The sequence below is a fragment of the Physella acuta genome, unplaced genomic scaffold (assembly GCF_028476545.2).
Source record: "Physella acuta isolate Inbredline_101_S28 unplaced genomic scaffold, ASM2847654v3 ptg000204l, whole genome shotgun sequence".
NCBI classification, from domain to species: domain Eukaryota; kingdom Metazoa; phylum Mollusca; class Gastropoda; family Physidae; genus Physella; species Physella acuta.
This window is the reverse complement of record NW_026731723.1, coordinates 974,178-995,000: the sequence shown is the minus strand read 5'-3', so window position 1 is coordinate 995,000 and position 20,823 is coordinate 974,178. Positions and strand designations below refer to the sequence as shown.

General features: G+C 38.0%; 3 protein-coding genes across 8 annotated transcripts in view; 2 read left to right on the top strand and 1 right to left on the bottom strand.

Moving 5' to 3' along the window:
* The window catches only part of LOC131937225 (general transcription factor 3C polypeptide 1), a 176,388-nt gene extending 166,533 nt beyond the window's left edge, over positions 1 to 9,855 (top strand). For all 5 annotated transcript variants that reach the window (XM_059294480.1, XM_059294476.1, XM_059294477.1 and 2 more), the window contains exons 38-41: positions 7,842 to 7,945; positions 8,750 to 8,939; positions 9,027 to 9,123; positions 9,349 to 9,855. In XM_059294480.1, the coding sequence (XP_059150463.1) occupies positions 7,842 to 7,945; positions 8,750 to 8,939; positions 9,027 to 9,123; positions 9,349 to 9,542 (585 nt within the window). In that variant the 3' untranslated portion in view covers positions 9,543 to 9,855. The remainder of the gene's footprint in view (positions 1 to 7,841; positions 7,946 to 8,749; positions 8,940 to 9,026; positions 9,124 to 9,348) is intronic.
* Positions 1 to 20,823, top strand: part of LOC131937229 (putative glutathione S-transferase 7) — a 231,547-nt gene that overhangs the window by 133,698 nt on the left and 77,026 nt on the right. The window lies entirely within an intron of this gene.
* The window catches only part of LOC131937228 (guanine nucleotide-binding protein G(i) subunit alpha), a 50,965-nt gene continuing 40,726 nt past the window's right edge, over positions 10,585 to 20,823 (bottom strand). The window contains exons 4-10 of one of the 2 annotated variants that reach the window (XM_059294485.1): positions 18,142 to 18,213; positions 17,128 to 17,285; positions 15,901 to 16,029; positions 14,801 to 14,930; positions 13,283 to 13,436; positions 12,783 to 12,984; positions 10,585 to 11,983 (exon numbers count right to left, since the gene is read on the bottom strand). In XM_059294485.1, coding sequence (XP_059150468.1) covers positions 12,794 to 12,984; positions 13,283 to 13,436; positions 14,801 to 14,930; positions 15,901 to 16,029; positions 17,128 to 17,285; positions 18,142 to 18,213 — 834 coding nt within the window. In that variant the 3' untranslated portion in view covers positions 10,585 to 11,983; positions 12,783 to 12,793. The remainder of the gene's footprint in view (positions 11,984 to 12,782; positions 12,985 to 13,282; positions 13,437 to 14,800; positions 14,931 to 15,900; positions 16,030 to 17,127; positions 17,286 to 18,141; positions 18,214 to 20,823) is intronic. The other variant, XM_059294486.1, reaches the window with a different exon arrangement.

Genomic DNA, 20,823 nt, shown 5'->3' with positions numbered 1-20,823 from the left:
ACTTAAGACAATTAGAGAAAGACGTCAACGCTCTTGTGGCTTCAGCTATTGCTCCATCTGTTTGCTTGCTAGTGCAAGCTTTACATTGGGTTGTGTGTAACAATCTTTACATTGGGTTGTGTGTAACAATCTTTACATTGGGTTGTGTGTAACAATCTTTACATTGGGTTGTGTGTAACAATCTTTACATTGGGTTGTGTGTAACAATCTTTACATTTGGTTGTGTGTAACAATCTTTACATTTGGTTGTGTGTAACAATTTTTACATTTGGGTTGTGTGTAACAATCTTTACATTTGGTTGTGTGTAAAAAAAATCTTTACACTAAATCGAGTGTAACAATCTTTACATTGGGTTGTGTGTAACAATCTTTACATTGGGCTGTGTGTAACAATCTTTTACATTTGGTTGTGTGTAACAATGTTTACACTAAGTCGAGTGTAACAATCTTTACATTGGGTTGTGTGTAACAATCTTTACATTGGGCTGTGTGTAACAATCTTTACATTTGGTTGTGTGTAACAATGTTTACATTGGGTCGTCCTATACTTGACATGCTAGTAAATGGTTTGGGACTTTATAAAACAAATAATGTATTTCTAAACCTCATAGATGTAACGATCCTATCTATAACCGGGATGAAAGGGTCCCACGTATCTTGTGCCTCAGATAAACGATCCTATCTATAACCGGATACAAGGGTCCCACGTACTTTACTAAGACTAGAAGATCGACCTTGTAGTGTTTTTTCCATCACGAGTCGCCATTTTGTATTGCCCTAAAAGACGTGCTGGATCTATTTCAACTTCAAGCATTCAATTTTAATTAGCCCGACCCTCCTCAGCCCCTTAGGGTTGCCTTGGTGCAGATGTTGTATCTGCCAAGCCAGTGGTACCCTACAGATGGCTAATTATAGACCAGCACTAACCCAGTAAGCTGAGTTCTACTGGCGCGGTGGTCAACAGTCTTGTTTGTCTGTTTGTTTGTTTGTTTGTTTGTTTGTCTGTTTGTTTGTTTGTTTGTTTGTTTGTTTGTTTGTTTGTTTGTCTGTTTGTTTGTTTGTTTGTTTGTTTGTTTGTTTGTTTGTTTGTTTGTTTGTTTGTTTGTATGTTTGTTTGTCTGTGGTAGTACCAGAGTCAAGACGTGCGCCAGTTGTCTGGCGTCTTAGAAATAGGTCACAGCCATAAGTTTCATTCATAGGTCACAAAGGTCCCAGACTCAAAGTTCAGACAAACGGTCCATATTTCTAGCCTTGCAGTTTGTCTTCATCAATTCATGGATTAAATGGTGGCGCTACCTCCCCTCAACCGCCTTTGTTAATCTCGACTCAAATTTACATTTAAACCCGGCATCAAATAGTGGTTGAAATTTGAAATTAAATAACATTTGAGAATACTAGCTTATAAGGCTGTTCTTGATCTCCACTAAACTTTACATTTAACCCTGGCATTAAGTAATGGTACCAAATCCTAGCTGAAATCGCTTTAAGTTTGAGGGCGGTGTCAGCCTGTGGTCAAAGTACAAAGTTGCATTAATCTTTAGCCCACGGCGGTATATCCAAATATTATATTCAATCACATTTCAAAATTACTTTTAGCCTACTCGGTTTATTCGTTGTTGTTGTTTTTTTGTTGTTTTTTTTAGCGTGTGATCAATAATTCATTTATTTGCTCCACACGTGGTTATTTAAAGGTTTCCTCAACCTCCCCCCACATCTGTTTATAGATTTCCTCAAACTCCACATGTGGTTATTTAAAGATATTTTGATCGGGCAGTGAAATTGATGTTATCGTATCCTTAGCTACACCTTCTAATCTGGTTCTAGTCCCCCCTCCCCCCCCCCCCAATCATCCCATCCTATAGCCAACGCTCCACCTTCTAATATGGTTCTACCCCCCCCCCCCCCAATCTTAATCCCACCCCTAGCCAACGCTCCACTTCTAACCTGGTTCTAGCCCCCTCCCTTCCCCCCCCATCTTAATCCCACCCCTAGCCAACGCTCCACTTCTAACCTGGTTCTAGCCCCCCCCCCCCAATCTTAATCCCACCCCTAGCCAACGCTCCACTTCTAACCTGGTTCTAGCCCCCTCCCTTCCCCCCCCCATCTTAATCCCACCCCTAGCCAACGCTCCACTTCTAACCTGGTTCTAGCCCCCTCCCTTCCCCCCCCCCCATCTTAATCCCACCCCTAGCCAACGCTCCACTTCTAACCTGGTTCTAGCCCCCCCCCCCCCATCTTAATCCCACCCCTAGCTAACGCTCCACCTTCTAATCTGGCGCTACCCCTCAAGTCTCAATCGAATTCACTAACCTGAAATCCATTTCCAATTGTACGCTCCCCTTGTCATTAGCTCCACCCACGACATTAGCTCCACCCCCTTATTATCTCTGCTCCTCCTGTCCTTACCTTGAGCCCGCTTTGAATCCACCCATCAGACAGACAGCATCAGCCAGGGATGAATAGGGTCACTGACACCTCCTACACCATCGGCCTGGGTCAGGTCGTGGGACGGGCTGAGTGACGTCAGTAGTAGATCCTGCTCAACTAACCAGAACCTGGAACTTTAGCTAGGAGAGTCCAGCTGTCTTTAGCTAGGAGAGTCCAGCTATTGGGCCCAGACAACCTATGATCTTTGTCTTGGCCTCTCCTATTGACACCAAAAGACTGCCATGTGGTGTAAGAACCAACAATACTCTTTTACTTGTGTATCCACGCTCAGCTTTGTAGAGACTAGCTAATCCACGCTACTTTTGTGCAAGCTAATCCACGCTCAGCTCTGTTTACTTTCATGCGACCGCTATTATTGTTGTCTTTTGTTATTCTATTTATAAAAAAAATCCAATTCACGATTTAATTGATTTAAAGTTGGGAAAAAGCTTTGACTGTGTTAGTTATTCAATGGGAAATTTTTTAGTTTGATTCATCTCTTCCATATGTTTTACGTCTGAATCTTTGTCAATTAGTAGTGTTTGATACCAGTTGGTTTCATATATGCATATATATGTATTCATATGTATATATATATATTCATATATATATATATATATATATATATATATATATATATATATATATATATGGGTAAATATATGCATATGTATATGTATTCCCAAATACAGAACGAGAGCACTTATTCGTCAACAACCATATTGTGGGTCCATGGAGGAAACGTTTAAACCGCTGTGCCCCCCCCCACCCCCCCCCCCCCCCCCCCGGTCTATAGTCTGACCAACTTAGAACAAGTTCGGAGGCGCCAACATGTATGACGCGCTACCCAACATGCAACAGGTTGTGGGTTTTCTATTAGAACACGCCAGGCACGCGAGCACCGGTTGCTATAGTAACGGCAGATCTGCGGCTTGATTGAACTGCCATGACGTGGCACCAATAGCAAATGTAATTAATGTAAGACTCCTCATTTTTTTTTACTTCCATCAGAGAGTCATGGATTTCACTCATTGTACATTCAATACTTTAGCGGGACAGCGACTTTAAAAACGTGACGGTTGACAGCATTAACGTGTCTAACGACAGCAGTAACGTGTCTGATGACAGCATAATGCAACATCAGTAATGTGATCACCTGAACCATAAGTTGGATGTCACATCTTTTAAACAAAGACGATAATCAAAAGCTATGATATGACGACAATGTAGAGCTGTTATGAAGAGGTAGCCACACGACGGATCAAGATTGCCAGAGGCGCTGCTGACTAATCGTTGCCCGATAAACAAACATTTTTAAGTAGGATGTGTTGTTGTTTTTTGTTGCTTTTTTTTTAATGATGAAAATTAAAGATAATATCGGGCTTAAATGACAAAACATATAGGAAATAATATTTAAACACAACTTTTATACTAGGATACTAGGATAAACTTGCTGCATAATTTTAGTACTTGTTATGCTAAATCGAATGAAAAGCGCAGGATTATGCTACGTATGTAGCATAATCTTGGTATTATGTGTGTGATCAGTCCGCTTAATACATGCAGATCCGACAAAGTAGGCTGGACTATCCTGGTGTAATGTACACACTGGTCGTGTTCCATCAGCGAGGGGCGAAGTCAATCAAAAATACAATTGTTTCAATGCAACGACACGTTGTATTATAGAGAGAGAGCTCATCTTCAACAATGTCTGACATGAACCGATGACAGCTACAGTAGAGCTTGTGTGTATGTGTCCGTCAAAGGGACAACAGTTTATTTTTAAAGTAAAAATACTAAAAACAAAATCGATAGGAAAATGATTTTTTTTTTCAGCTTGTTGATAAGAGAAAATGTGGGGTTCCTAAAGTTGGAGAACGTTCCGTTCAGCCATTTCCTTAATCCGCAGTCAATGATTTAAGGCCTCAGACATGTATGTACTCTACTCTAGAGATAAAGCCAACTATAGCCTTGTCATCTCACACGGTGTCTAGGCTCCGTATTGGTTCTTACAGATTTGGTCCCTATGCAACAATATCAATATTCGATCTGACGCAAACGTTTTTAAACTTGCCGGACCAGTAGGACACTCAAGTCTGTAGATAGCCGGACCAGTAGGACACTTAAGTCTGTAGATAGCCGGACCAGTAGGACACTCAAGTCTGTAGATAGCCGGACCAGTAGGACACTCAAGTCTGTAGATAGCCGGACCAGTAGGACACTCAAGTCTGTAGATAGCCGGACGAGTAGGACACTCGTCTGTAGATAGCCGGACCAGTAGGACACTCAAGTCTGTAGATAGCCGGACCAGTAGGACACTCAAGTCTGCAGATAGCCGGACCAGTAGGACACTCAAGTCTGTAGATAGCCGGACCAGTAGGACACTCAAGTCTGTAGATAGCCGGACCAGTAGGACACTCAAGTCTGTCGATAGCCGGACCAGTAGGACACTCAAGTCTGTAGATAGCCGGACCAGTAGGACACTCAAGTCTGTAGATAGCCGGACCAGTAGGACACACAAGTCTGTAGATAGCTTTGCATATTTCTCTTATGTCAGGGTTATCATATTTGTCAACTGAGTGGGCCGTTTTGCCGGGTGACATAGAGGGGAACTGTACGGGGGATGGGGGCCGTTTTGTAGGCAGCCGATATGACAGTGTCCAATTTTCCGCTAGCCGTTTTGACTAAGGTTTTTTTTTGTCTGGCACCGTTTTCACGTCGCACGATTTGTGTACGAGTTTAGATGTTTCAATAGATGTCCGGTTCTGTTTGGATTTACTAGTTGAATATACTCGAGTTTTTTTAATCTGTTTAGTAAACATTAGCAAATGAAAGATGTGACGCTAATGTATCGTGTGTGATCATTAAATGGATGTCGTCCATTGTCCTTTGTGTCCTAGTCTAGCACCTGTGTGGATTGGTGCTTGACAATGTCCGCCGTCTAGAATTATTGAAGCGGGTCCCAGACTTTTTTCTTGTGTAGCTCATTCTCGTCTTATGTTGTAGGTCCCTCACATTTTCATTCAGGATATAAATAAATAAATAAATATATATATATATATATATATATATATATATATATATATATATATATATATATATATATATATATATATATATATATATATATATATATCATTCTTATGTGGCCCCTGGGGAGCAAAGGGCTGCAACAACACATTTCCAGCGGACTCGGTTTATATATATATATATATATATATATATATATATATATATATATATATATATATATATATATATATATATATATATATATATATATATATATATATATATCATTCTTATGTGGCCCATGGGGAGCAAAGGGCTGCAACAACACATTTCCAGCGGACTCGGTTTATATATATATATATATATATATATATATATATATATATATATATATATATATATATATATATATATATATATATATATATATATATATATATATATATATATAGGGCCTATATATATATATAATTTCTTCACTCTTTCCATCAACAGCTAAGAAGATCCACCTTTTGTTGCCCTCTTCCATATGTTGAAAGCATCCACCTACCCCTCTCCTCCTTCCCCCACCCACCTCTCACGTGTGAAGGCCAAGAAGCGTCTCGTGGCACGTGAGGTTGTTTATATATCGGGTGCATTAGAAGTGACCATGACCTTGTACCTGCTTGACGTAAACATGCTGGCCGTGTGTTTTGTTGATAGGCCGTGTACATCGGCAATACTTCGTGTACTCGCTCGTTTACGGTAGTCGGAGAAAGACTTTACCACATCAAGTTAAGACTTTACCACATCAAGTTAAGACTTTACCACATCAAGTTAAGACTTTACCACATCAAGTTAAGACTTTACCGCAGCATGATAAGACTTCCCCACAACCAGATACTCTCTACAGAACGTGTTGACTGATCTGATTGTTATTTATCTGAGTTGACTGATCTGATTATCTGAGTTGACTGATATGTAGCAGAGATTGACATCTGCGAGTGACCATAGTTTTAATGAATAGCCTTAATTCTCCAATCAGTCAATGTATTAATTAGGTCAGGCTTGTTTGTCTTACAAATTAAAATGCGAATGGAAATTTCTGAGCGCCCGCCTTTCCGGTCAAGAAAAAAGCGTAATGGGAATTTTTTAATTCTTAAAACAAAACACAAATCAATAGATGAGAGTAGTGTGTACCGTGGTCTAACCAAAGACGGATGACTGGGGTATCACAGGCTCTCTACTCGGTGTGTCTTGTTGGGGGTGGGGACATTATCGGGTGCTAGATTATAAAATAATCTAATAACTGCTTAAAAGTGGAAGGTACAGGTTTACGAATAGTGTCACTTCCTCTAAGCCTTGGGTATGACTAATATATTAATTGTGTCACCAGTTTGTTTGGTCACCAGTTTGTTTGGTCACCAGTTGATTGTGTCACCAGTTTGTTTGGTCACCAGTTTGTTTGGTCACCAGTTGATTGTGTCACCAGTTTGTTTGGTCACCAGTTGATTGTGTCACCAGTTTGTTTGGTCACCAGTTGATTGTGTCACCAGTTCGGCGTGTCACCTGGGGACCGCTATTGTTGACTTAGATGAGCAGCCCGAACTGCCTGTTTGAACCGAACGAGTGACAGTTTGTGGCTTTTGTTTTTGTTGCCTGCTGACGACATTAAGACATGTTTAGATTTATTCTGGGCAAACTTAAGCTAATTGTGGAACTTTAATTCCATGGAAAAACATGGAGCTGTGAGTGGGTTGTTGAGGTGAAATAGCGGGTCATTTCAGGATATCACCATCCATATATATATATGGATTATATATGGTATATATATATATATATATATATATATATATATATATATATATATATATATATATATATATATATATGGATTATATATGGATTATATATGGTATATATATATATATATATATATATATATATATATATATATATATATATATATACATACATACATATAAACGTGAGCTATTTGACCAACCACCTGTCACATTTAACACTATATAAAACAAACCACCCAAAAACGTGTCGAAGCCCACTCCTACTATCCCGTCACAGCACAATGTTTCAAAGTATAGAGAACCGCTATATACATAACGACGATTTTATCAGTGTATTTAAAAGTAAATCTGCTTGATATTCATATCTTCTTAATTATAGTGAATTTTGTAGCTTGGTAATATTAATGCTGTTATATGTTATATTTTGAGAGCGCAACATTCTTTTATCTGGCCAAAATAAGAAACTTGCTAACAAATATAGATTATTTTAAGTGTACAATAAGACAAATATAGATTGGTTTAAATGTACGGTACCACCTTTATTCTATCTCAATATGTCCACGATTCGTACGTCTCCTCCTAGTAAATGACGAGATTTTAACTCTCAATCCACGCCAGGTGTTTAAAGCAGGTGTGACCGAGAGAAAGTTTGTCAGCAGACGACACGTCAGGCCGTGGATGGTCCAAGTTCAGAGAGACAAGAAAACTGCTGGCGGTAAAAGGTAAATAAGCCGCGATTATCGAATACTAGAATTTTCTTGCTTATTACTTCCCTTTAAACTGGAACCTGCCACAGAAAACCCTATCATTAATAAATACATAAAAACGTTTATAATTACAAGCTTTTATAAATTCACTAAAAACAAGAAAATAATACAATTTTTATTAAATATAAAATTATTTTTAAAAATATAATAATTCTGCGGTTACTTTAAATATAAAAAAATACTTCCTTTAAATATATTAATGCACTACTATTTATATCACTATAAATAAAAGCGTGGGCCGCTTGTTTAAATACTTATAATTATAATACTATATATATATATATATATAATACTATATATATTATTATACATATTATATATATATATATATTATGTTATAGTATATTTTATATTATATGTTATATAATTTAACATATAATATAACATAATATAACATATTATATGATATATTATGTTATATAATATAACATAAGTTATATTATATGTTATATTATATATTATATTATATATATTATATTATATATATTATATTATATATATTATATATATTATATTATATATATTATATTATATGTATTATAAATATTATATGTATTATAAATATTATATGTATATTATATGTATTATATGTATTATATGTATCAAGTGAGACCTATATTAATATTATGTACATATTATATATAAAATATTTATTATATATGTACTTATATAAGATTTAGATAGAGACGAATTAAAATGTATACACTGAGTATTGAGTGGAATTAGATTTAAACGGCACAAGCTCTCTTCTGTCTCCAGGAATGAAACTGTTGTTTATCAATGTCGGCTCTGGCGTCATTTCAATGGCAGTTTAAATTATGACGGCCTTCACACACTGCTGCACCGTGTCATGACCTTCACCATGTTGCACCCTGGGATAGCTGTCTCAAGACTCTGCCGTGCCCTCAGTCCTGACGTTCTACCTGCGACCACAATGGACATCATCGAGGTGGGTATGATGACAAGTGTATCACCAAAAGACTAGCTGAGTGACACCATAAAACTAGCTGTCGTTATGTTCAATTTTCTCCCTTAGATCCTAGAGACCATTGGCTGTATCACATTAAGTCTGGTAGAGAAGACGAGTCCAGCAATGTTGTTCTCCACAAGGCGGAGAACTTTACGTATTGGAGGTTGGTCTTTAGTTTTGGTTATTCAACTCACTAAGTCACAAAATATGACCAGAGAGTGTAGAGAATTTAAAAGTTATCACATAAATGCAGTAGGATATATAAAATATTTTGACCTTTCACAAGTCTGGTGGGATATAAAAGTGTTAGTGCTGAAGTGTTGAGAACAACATTGAAGATGTTTTTGTAACTGTTGGTGGGTGGCTGATATTGTTCTTACATCCCCAGACAACTTGCGGCTTTGTGAGAGTGAGAGGACCATCAATGTTCTCATAGAAGCACCAATCAAGCTGGCCTATTTTCTTCAAGTGGCCAGCCAACACTGCGGCCAACCCCTGGAGGAGATGGCCAGCCAACCCCTGGAGATGGCCAGCCAACCCCTGGAGAAGATGGCCAACTCTGCTGGTGCATGTGACCACTGATCAACTTTTTTATTTCACAAACTAATTAAATATGTAACTAGTTGCAAGTAAATATTGTCATTTGTTGTAAAGAATAAAGCAAACTAAAACTGTTATGAAAATTTTATTACAATACAGTAGCTTAAAATAATTCAATTTGACCAAATCAAGATAAATTTGGTGTTAACTAAATTTTGTATAACATACATTACATACAAAATATTACAAATAAAATGATGAACTGACATCAGGGGGACTATGGAGCTTGCATTATATTTTTTTTTAATAAAGTTCTGAGAAAGTTGGGAAAATAAATCTAGCTCAAACTTCTAGTTGGGGGGGGGGGGGGGAGATACCAAAACTCAGGAGGGTCAGACTTTAAAAAAAAAAATTTTAAATGGGTAGGGTCAGTGGGCCATAACAAGACAGAACATATTTACAAGACAATAGCTACACAGGTCAAACAGCATAGTGAATATTCATCTTCCTTCAATACTATCAACACATTTTTTTTTTATTTAAATCATTTGAAAGTTCCAGTCAAATCCAAAAGGTTCATTTTTCAAGTTGTAAAGTGTAAAAAGTTAAAACTTTTAATAATGAAAAGTGTAAAAGTTGAACTTTAAATGATGTAAACAATAGGAAACTGTTATAAAGAATATCTTTAATTAAGGTTTGAGTGGCAAATAAAACATGTAATGAGCATTCATCAGTAACCATTTCTAATGTTTGTCATTTGCTGCAGCTCAATGTTAGTCAGATGTTTGGGAACAATTGTCTCTAGAATGTAGTGACACAACAAGCCTGGTTACTCAAGGCTGGCACCAAATGATGCTAGCACATCCTACTTAATGACTAGAGTTAGAATATTATGATTGTACACAGAATTATGCCACCAGCAGAACCAATAGAAGCAAAAGGAGCATTCAAGATAGCAGTTGAAGACAAAGGGGGGTTATAAGACATGCAGTCGTGTGAGGTATCTTGTTTTCTTTAAGGACAGCATTAACAAAGCAGTGGAGAATTGACAGCCAATCAACACAGGAACACAAAATGTTGGATCACAAGAGCCTCACAAGTTGGCCATCTTTTTACAAGAGCCTCACAAGTTGGCCATCTAAAATAACTCAGCAGGTAGTCTCAGCATTACACTTCAATTGGATGGCAACTTCTAAAAACAAAATAATTTAAAAAATGGAATGGTGCAGCCAAATAAAATATGGAGGTGATTAAAGCTAAATGCCGTGGAGTATGGACCTAAACAGTTACAGTAAACAGAAGTCACTGGCAAATTTTAGCACATTAAAACCTTTTAAATGTAGCAAATGTAGAAAAATAGTGTAAAAATAAAATTGGTCTAACAAAATGACTAAAAGTCTAGCCAGTGAAGTGCAGACTAAGCATGAACAGCTGATGCGAGACAGTAACAATAGATTCATGCACTTCAAAATTTAATATCCCATTCAGATCATTCAAAGACAATTGTAAAACAAAGAAAAAAAATTAAAAGCAGATCTTAAAACAAAATGTTGCCTAAATGAATTAACAATTATTGTGAGAGGGCTCAAAAAGTTTTAATGCTGTTTAGCAAAAGCAGTCAGGTTGTAGAAAATAATTTATCTTGAGCCATGCTTGGGGTGGATGTCAGACCGATCCACAAAATGGGACCAGTTATTTTCAAATCAATTATCAACTTTCATTAGCTAAGAAACTGTTTAAAAAAATAATTCTAATGTGTGACTTAATTTTAAATCTATTTCAATTGGGGGAGGGGGGGTTTATAAACCAGCCAAAATATTTGTTATGGCAAGAAAATGTTGGTGGCTACAGCACAAGTCCACAGTAAGCTCAGCACACAGATGAAGGGGAGGGAGAGACAGACAATATCTAAGGTACAGTCTGCATACCTACATCTGGACAACAACTACTTTAAAAACCATTTAATTTTGATTGTGTAAAAATAATAAATGTAGTAAAAAAAGTCCTGGTCTTAAAAAGTTAGTTTGGTCACTAAGGATGAGAAGCCTGTGTACACAGAGCCAGCTAGACAAACACAACAAAACAGCTGACGTGTGAGCTTGTACACAAGAATGATGAGAGGTGGATGATAAATGTCGTCTGTCACAGGTCTTGAGTGAGATGTCATTGGTTTCATCCGATTCTGTCACCAGATGTTGATGGTCAAACTGTCAGTGACAGCAAAGTCCTAACAAAACATGACGGCAGTAGCACACTGCCAGTGTTAGGATCATGTACGCCAGTCTAATTGAGATGATGAACATGAATTGACCTATCTTTGCTCACATGTTGAAACAAACAACTGAGGCAATGAAAACATGAGATAGCAGAAAACTGTTGCGTAAGGTTAAAGAAAAGGATGGGTTGTATTCCATGTCTAGATGCTGCTGTGTGGGGAAGTCCATCCATCTATGGATTTCTCTCTTCTCTTTTTTAAATAGCATCTGCAACAAAGTGGATTCAGTTATATATGGGTACATCTCAATATATGTTTACTATAATTATATGGGTAGATTTCAATACATTTTTACTTTATTCTAGTTAAATCTAATGCACCAGAAAGACAAGAGTTTCAGCAACAGACGACTAAATTCAAACCAGGCTAGTTTTTTCTCTCATCAGTCTAGTTCAGAACATTAGGCTTGGAATTATAATCAAAGAAGAAAACAGCTCAAGTATCTAGCCAGGCCCTATTAAATCGAAATTGTGGGAACATGTTCAAAGAACATTACTTGAGATAAGACATTTCACCTAAAATCCCTTTAACTACACTGACACAAAAAAAAAACTTGTTTTCTTTTAAAAGGTTCCAGACTTTTCCTTAACTACTCTTTTGGTATTTTTTATTATCAGACCAAAAAGTAGTGATTATCTTATTTCAGACTAGAATGTCCCCTGAAACTAAATTTGACCAGACTAGGATGTCCCTTGATACTAAATTTGACGAGACTAGAATGGCCCCTGATACTAAATTTGACCAGACTAGAATGTCCCCTGATACTAAATTTGACCAGACTAGAATGTCCCCTGATTCTAAATTTGATCAGACTAGAATGGCCCCTGATACTAAATTTGACCAGACTAGGATGTCCCCTGATACTAAATTTGACCAGACTAGAATGTCCCCTGATACTAAATTTGACCAGACTAGAATGGCCCCTAATACTAAATTTGACCAGACTAGAATGTCCCCTGAAACTAAATTTGACCAGACTAGGATGTCCCCTGATGCTAAAGGTTTACCAGAATTGAGTCTAAAAAAGGCCGCAGTCCTTGAGATTATTTTTTATGATAACATCTGTGACAGCATCGAAGACAAACTGCACATTGTTGGTGTCTGTGGCACAAGTGAAGTGGGAATAGATCTCCTTCGTGTCCTTCTTCTTGTTCAAGTTTTCAAACTGAAGCTGAATATAAGCGGCTGCTTCTTCATATGTGTTGGCCCCTACAGAAAAAGTTTGTATTGTAAGCTTGGAATAACCTGACAACATACAGAGTGACAATACAGCAACATGATCCCAATAAATTTAGGCAACATGATCCCAATAAATTTAGGCAAAATGATCCCAATAAATTTAGGCAACATGACCCCATTAAATTTAGGCAACATGATCCCAATAAATTTAGGAAACATGATCCAAATAAATTTAGGCAACATGATCCCAATAAATTTAGGCAACATGATCCCAATAAATTTAGGAAACAGAATCCCAAAATGTGACCAGTAGTCCACCAAATATTACCAGTGTACTCAGGAAAGCAAATAGTAAGCGGAGATTTTTTTATCTTCTCCTCGAAGAGATCTTTCTTGTTGAGGAAGAGAATGATGGAGGTCTCAGTGAACCACTTGTTGTTACAGATAGAGTCAAAGAGTTTCATGCTCTCCATCATGCGGTTCTGAAAACACAAAGATACGCAGATAGCATCTCACACACAGGACCTCACACACAGGACCTCACACTTCACACAGTGCCTCACACACAGTGCCTCACACACAGCACCTCACACATAGTGCCTCACACATAGCATCTCACACATAGCACCTCACACTTCACACAGTGCCTCACACACAGGACCTCACACACAGTGCCTCACACATAGCACCTCACACTTCACACATAGCATCTCACACATAGCACCTCACACACAGGACCTCACACACAGGACCTCACACATAGCATCTCACACATAGCACCTCACACTTCACACAGTGCCTCACACATAGCACCTCACACTTCACACAGTGCCTCACACACAGGACCTCACACATAGTGCCTTACACACAGCACCTCACACATAGCATCTCACACATAGCACCTCACACTTCACACAGCACCTCACACATAGCACCTCACACTTCACACATAGCACCTCACACACAGGACCTCACACATAGCATCTCACACATAGCACCTCACACTTCACACAGTGCCTCACACATAGCACCTCACACACAGGACCTCACACATAGCACCTCACACATAGCACCTCACACATAGCACCTCACACACAGTGCCTCACACATAGCACCTCACACATAGCACCTCACACATAGCACCTCACACACAGCACCTCACACATAGCACCTCACACATAGCACCTCACACACAGCACCTCACACATAGCACCTCACACTTCACACAGTGCCTCACACATAGCACCTCACACACAGGACCTCACACATAGCACCTCACACATAGCACCTCACACATAGCACCTCACACATAGCACCTCACACACAGCACCTCACACATAGCACCTCACACATAGCACCTCACACACAGGACCTCACACATAGCACCTCACACTTCACACAGCACCTCACACATAGCACCTCACACTTCACACAGCACCTCACACATAGCACCTCACACTTCACACATAGCACCTCACACTTCACACATAGCACCTCACACACAGGACCTCACACACAGCACCTCACACATAGCACCTCACACATAGCACCTCACACATAGCACCTCACACATAGCACCTCACACACAGCACCTCACACTTCACATATAGTGCCTCACACACAGCACCTCACACACAGGACCTCACACTTCACATATAGTGCCTCACACACAGCACCTCACACATAGCACCTCACACATAGCACCTCACACTTCACACATAGCACTTCACACACAGTACCTCACACATAGTTCATATGGATGTTAGCTTGTAAAAGATTGTAAAACGTGTATTAGCAAGTTTGTAAGCTGGTAAAAGTGTATGTTAGCTGACAACTGTGTACATACCATTTCCTGGTCTTCTGCCAGCGTGAGATCATATTCACTCATGGCTACAATAAAAATAATGGCTGTCACACCTTCAAAGCAGTGGATCCATTTCTTTCTCTCTGACCTTTGACCTCCTACATCAAACATTCTGGTTCAAGGTTAGAAAAATATCTCCATCAAAAAATGTTCATACTGATAATTTTATTGTTTTACTTAAGCCTGAAATGATTGACCCATCACTCTACCTCAACTGAGTGACCCAAATATCAGTCAGACTAAATCAGACCAACTACAAGAGGAGGTGTCAGACAATTCAATGGATCTTGGTCAGGAGTCTGTAGGACATTCCCAAGTCCACTAGCTCTAATGGGAAAGTCAAGGCAGCTGGACATAAGGCTGACCATACCATGTCAAGATACAGATGAACTCTACTTGTTCTGCCCTAGAAAGATTGGTCACAAAGGGGAACCTTAGTGTTTTTACCCCTTCCAGTAAGAAAACTTAATGCAGTAGCAAAAACCAGCGCATCTCAGAGCATTGGCCATGTATGAGGTTTAGTGAACCTACTTGAAGGGTATAAGGTTTAGTGAACCTACTTGAAGTGTATAGGGTTTAGTCAACCTACTTGAAGTGTATAGGGTTTAGTGAACCTACTTGAAGTGTATAGGGTTTAGTCAACCTACTTGAAGTGTATAGGGTTTAGTCAACCTACTTGAAGTGTATAGGGTTTAGTGAACCTACTTGAAGTGTATAAGGTTTAGTCAACCTACTTGAAGTGTATAGGGTTTAGTCAACCTACTTGAAGTGTATAGGGTTTAGTGAACCTACTTGAAGTGTATAGGGTTTAGTCAACCTACTTGAAGTGTATAGGGTTTAGTCAACCTACTTGAAGTGTATAGGGTTTAGTGAACCTACTTGAAGTGTATAGGGTTTAGTGAACCTACTTGAAGTGTATAGGGTTTAGTCAACCTACTTGAAGTGTATAGGGTTTAGTGAACCTACTTGAAGTGTATAGGGTTTAGTGAACCTACTTGAAGTGTATAGGGTTTAGTGAACCTACTTGAAGTGTATAGGGTTTAGTGAACCTACTTGAAGTGTATAGGGTTTAGAGAACCTACTTGAAGTGTAAATCTTTGAATGTGAAGTGAGTCTCCACAATGCCAGTGGTCTTGACTCTTGTCCTCAGAACATCCTGTTCTGTGGGGATGTAACCAGGTGCTGAAATCCGGTCCAAGGCATTCAGGTAGCTGTGTGGAACAGGTCAAATGAGTAGGTCATTAGGTCACAGGTCTAATGATTAGGTCATTAGGTCACAGGTCAGTTATGTCGCTGGTCAGGTAGCTGTGTGAGTTTGTGCCATCAATCTTGGGGGGGGGGGGGGGGTTGATGATATAAACTCCAGGGGGAGGTATTTTTGGAAACAAATAGTTAATTTTGCAGGTGTGGCGCCCCGGCAGGGTGAGATTTGGCACCCTAGGCTTTCCCGTGAGAGCTATGGTCCTGGTGACTATGTTCATTTTAATGACTGCGATTAAATAATTAATTAAGTACTGTGTTAGATGCACAATATATACAGTAGTGATACTTTATATCTGTATTTTAAAATACTGATAGCTTAAGTACCATTTTAAGTAAGCTCTTTTCAAGCTTTAAGCAATTACTGGTTAATGAAAGTAGTATTTTACTCTAGTTACATGTAAACACAGAAAATGTTTAGTTAGCTGTACAAAGTTTCATATATACATTGCTTTCTTAATTCTATCAACTTTTACGCAATTTCCTGTAACTTTTTTTCCATTTCTTATAATATATATCAAAAACCTCCGGGCGCTATATTTCTTAGATTATAGTTAGGTTGGCGCTTGCTATATTTATATCATAGTTAGGGTTGCGCGCTATATTTAGATCATAGTTAGGGTGGGGCGCGCTAAATTTAGATCATAGTTAGTGGCGCCTAAGCTTTGAAACTTCACCAAATTCAATTATCAAAATTAATTGCTAGACTAGAAAATGATTTGTGAAAGAAACGTGTTTGTTTTTGAATGGCTACAATGCCATGACTGCTACAGAGGATTATTTTTTAAGGAGTGTTGTTGTGACGCAATTAAAAACCTTAATTACTTAAAGTGTTTTACACTCAACTTACACAAGAAAGTAAAAACAGAAATTCATTTATTGTTTTTTTTTTTAAACAGAGGAAATAAATAAGTGTTCAGGTTATTTGAAATAAAGTGTCTAGGAACATATTATACTGCCGTGATTAATTCAAGATTCTAAAGAACTCCATGTAAGAAATGAATCACTATTCTGCCTCAATATAAAAAATATGATGCTATATCACTTACTATTCTGCCGAGTCGTTCAACTGGTACTCTCGCGACCTGCTGAAACACTCCTGAACGCCAACATCTTTCCACAGCCGTTTCATAATGCCAGACAGCTCGGCCGACATTTCTCCTTCGTCTGCATGGCCAGCCAATGCAAAAAACTGTCTAGCATCTTCCTGCAAACATAAAGAAAAGAATTTTAAACTGACATCTATCTACTCACATAAAACATTTTTTTAATACGTTTTGTTTAAGGTGTGCTAAACTGTCAGAACTGCCTCCACTGTAGGTAACTGTGAGGAAACATCAGTCTACAACACAGCCAAACATCAGTCTACAACACAGCCAAACATCAGTCTACAACACAGCCAAACATCTGTAAGCAATGTTTAACACAGCAACAAATCCTCAATGTTTAACACAGCAACAAAGCCTCAATGTTTAACACAGCAACAAATCCTCAATGTTTAACACAGCAACAAATCCTCAATGTTTAACACAGCAACAAAGCCTCAATGTTTAACACAGCAACAAATCCTCAATGTTTAACACAGCAACAAAGCCTCAATGTTTAACACAGCAACAAAGCCTCAATGTTTAACACAGCAACAAAGCCTCAATGTTTAACACAGCAACAAATCCTATTGTAGATCAAACAATCAGCGGCATTAGGAAATAGAGTTCCAGCTGGAGTGGAGCAACAAGAGTTGACCAGGCTTCTTGCTCTGGCTAGCACAGAACACAAGAACATTGGTTTCAACTGTTAGGGGAGGCATACAATCAGTGAAAACAATGCTCTTGTACTTAAATAAATCATCCCAACAGAACAACTCATGAATGAATGAGCTAGTAGAATCAATGAAAATAATGAAAGCATTGAGGGAACATGGGTAGAGATAAGAGTCACAAACGTCAATAATCACATAGATAGAGTACAGCTAAGTCACACAACTATGGGGGAGGGGGGGTCATCCACATCTGCATAATCATCACCAATGTCGCTGATTTGATCTACCATAGGAACTCACTTACACTTAAATCATTCTTGACAGGGGCCGGTGCTAAATTTTGACCACTTTGTGATGCTTCCGGGATCTCAGGTGTCTTTCCATCATTTTAAACAAATGCCAAATTGGTAAGATGTAAATAAATATGGTTGTCATTTAAAATACACAAAACTCAGAGAAATGGTTAAAAACAATGTGAAAAACAAAGGGCCCAGATACTAAGTGCCTTATAAAACAAAACAACGTTAGATCAATAGCGCATGGTGATGACAACTGCTAGATGTTGACAGAGTTCAACAGAACCATGTCAAACCCCACTCCACCAGCTTTCATTTAGTCTCTAGCAATGACTGACATTTGACATAGAAACACTGACAATTAACCCAGCAGTGTAAGCTGGAAAGGGTTTGTGTAGAGGGGGAGAAGTCAGGAAACAGTAACATGGTGACACATGGTGACCACAGAACTGATATAATCATGGTGACCACAGAACTGATATAAACAAGGTGACCACAGAACTGATATAAAAATGGTGACACAAGGTGACCACAGAACTGATATAAACATGGTGACCACAGAACTGATATAATCATGGTGACCACAGAACTGATATAAACAAGGTGACCACAGAACTGATATAAAAATGGTGACACAAGGTGACCACAGAACTGATATAAACATGGTGACCACAGAACTGATATAAACATGGTGACACATGGTGACCACAGAACTGGTAAAAAGCAAACACACCACTTATTTGTTTTACAAATTCAGGTCAATTAGCTTAGCGATATCAATTAGGATGATTAATGATGACCAATGATTCAGTTTTACCATGAAACGTAGGAGAGAAGCATGAATATTAGATGAACATGCAACCACTATGGGGAAACAACCTAAACAAAGGCTATGACATATTGGCCAAGCCTACACGGTAAAGAGATCCCCTCAAGTTGTTTCAAAGTGTGCCCCCCCCCCCCCCCCCCCACAGTGTGGCTCCAAACTAAAAACAGTCCTGACAATAGACTCTGCCAGTCTCCTGCAGGACAGCTGTTCATTTAGTCCAAGAGACAAGTCATACATTCAATAAGAGCACACACTCATCAAAACATACTATCATACATTCAATAAGAGCACACACTCATCAAAACATACTACCATACATTCAATAAGAGCACACACTCATCAAAACATACTATCATACATTCAATAAGAGCACACACTCATCAAAACATACTATCATACATTCAATAAGAGCACACACTCATCAAAACATACTATCATACATTCAATAAGAGCACACACTCATCAAAACATACTACCATACATTCAATAAGAGCACACACTCATCAAAACATACTATCATACATTCAATAAGAGCACACACTCATCAAAACATACTACCATACATTCAATAAGAGCACACACTCATCAAAACATACTACCATACATTCAATAAGAGCACACACTCATCAAAACATACTACCATACATTCAATAAGAGCACACACTCATCAAAACATACTACCATACATTCAATAAGAGCACACACTCATCAAAACATACTACCATAATTCAATAAGAGCACACACTCATCAAAACATACTACCATACATTCAATAAGAGCACACACTCATCAAAACATACTACCATAATTCAATAAGAGCACACACTCATCAAAACATACTACCATACATTCAATAAGAGCACACACTCATCAAAACATACTACCATACATTCAATAAGAGCACACACTCATCAAAACATACTACCATACATTCAATAAGAGCACACACTCATCAAAACATACTACCATACATTCAATAAGAGCACACACTCATCAAAACATACTACCATACATTCAATAAGAGCACACACTCATCAAAACATACTACCATACATTCAATAAGAGCACACACTCATCAAAACATACTACCATACATTCAATAAGAGCACACACTCATCAAAACATACTACCATACCAGACATGCCTACCCCTGTCAGCCAAAAGTAGTAACAGTCATGCCTTAAAAAAGGAATTTGTATCCAAAAAGAGGAACATACGCACGGACGCTATTTTACTAAATCAAAAATAAAAATAATCAATTAAAAATTACTCTAATGACATTAGTAGGCTTCTAGTCATATATAACTAGTCTCTAGGCTACATTTAAATACTGCTTATTAATGTTATCTTACATTTTTTTTAAAAAGTTAACCAGTAACCTGACACCCTCCCCCCAATAAAAACCATAGCTTTGGCATAACATTATTGATTTGATTATTTATGCCTTGCTATGTTCTAGGCTATACTAATTTGAATAACAAATGCTGAAGGCTTTATCATATGTAATATATTAGTTAAGAGCAAAGACCCTTGATCTACCTAGTAAAAGTCCTAGTTACTTCTTACTAAGTTCTTCATAATAGTAGTTACTAGTTAAGTTACAACTTAAAGATAGATCAGTGTTCACTATTTCAGTATCTACTAGTAGATCTAGTTACAATTCTAGACCTAGTAGTAGTAGATATACTAGCTAGATCTAATATTAGATGATACTTGTAAATATTTAAGTCAACTAGGAAACAGAAACGTATGCCAAAGGGAGATAATCGCCTTTTCCTGCCTCTTTTTCAATTCACTTTATTACCTTTCTTTATTAATTTTTTTTTTCAAAAAATCGGAACAAACTTATTCAAAATCGGAA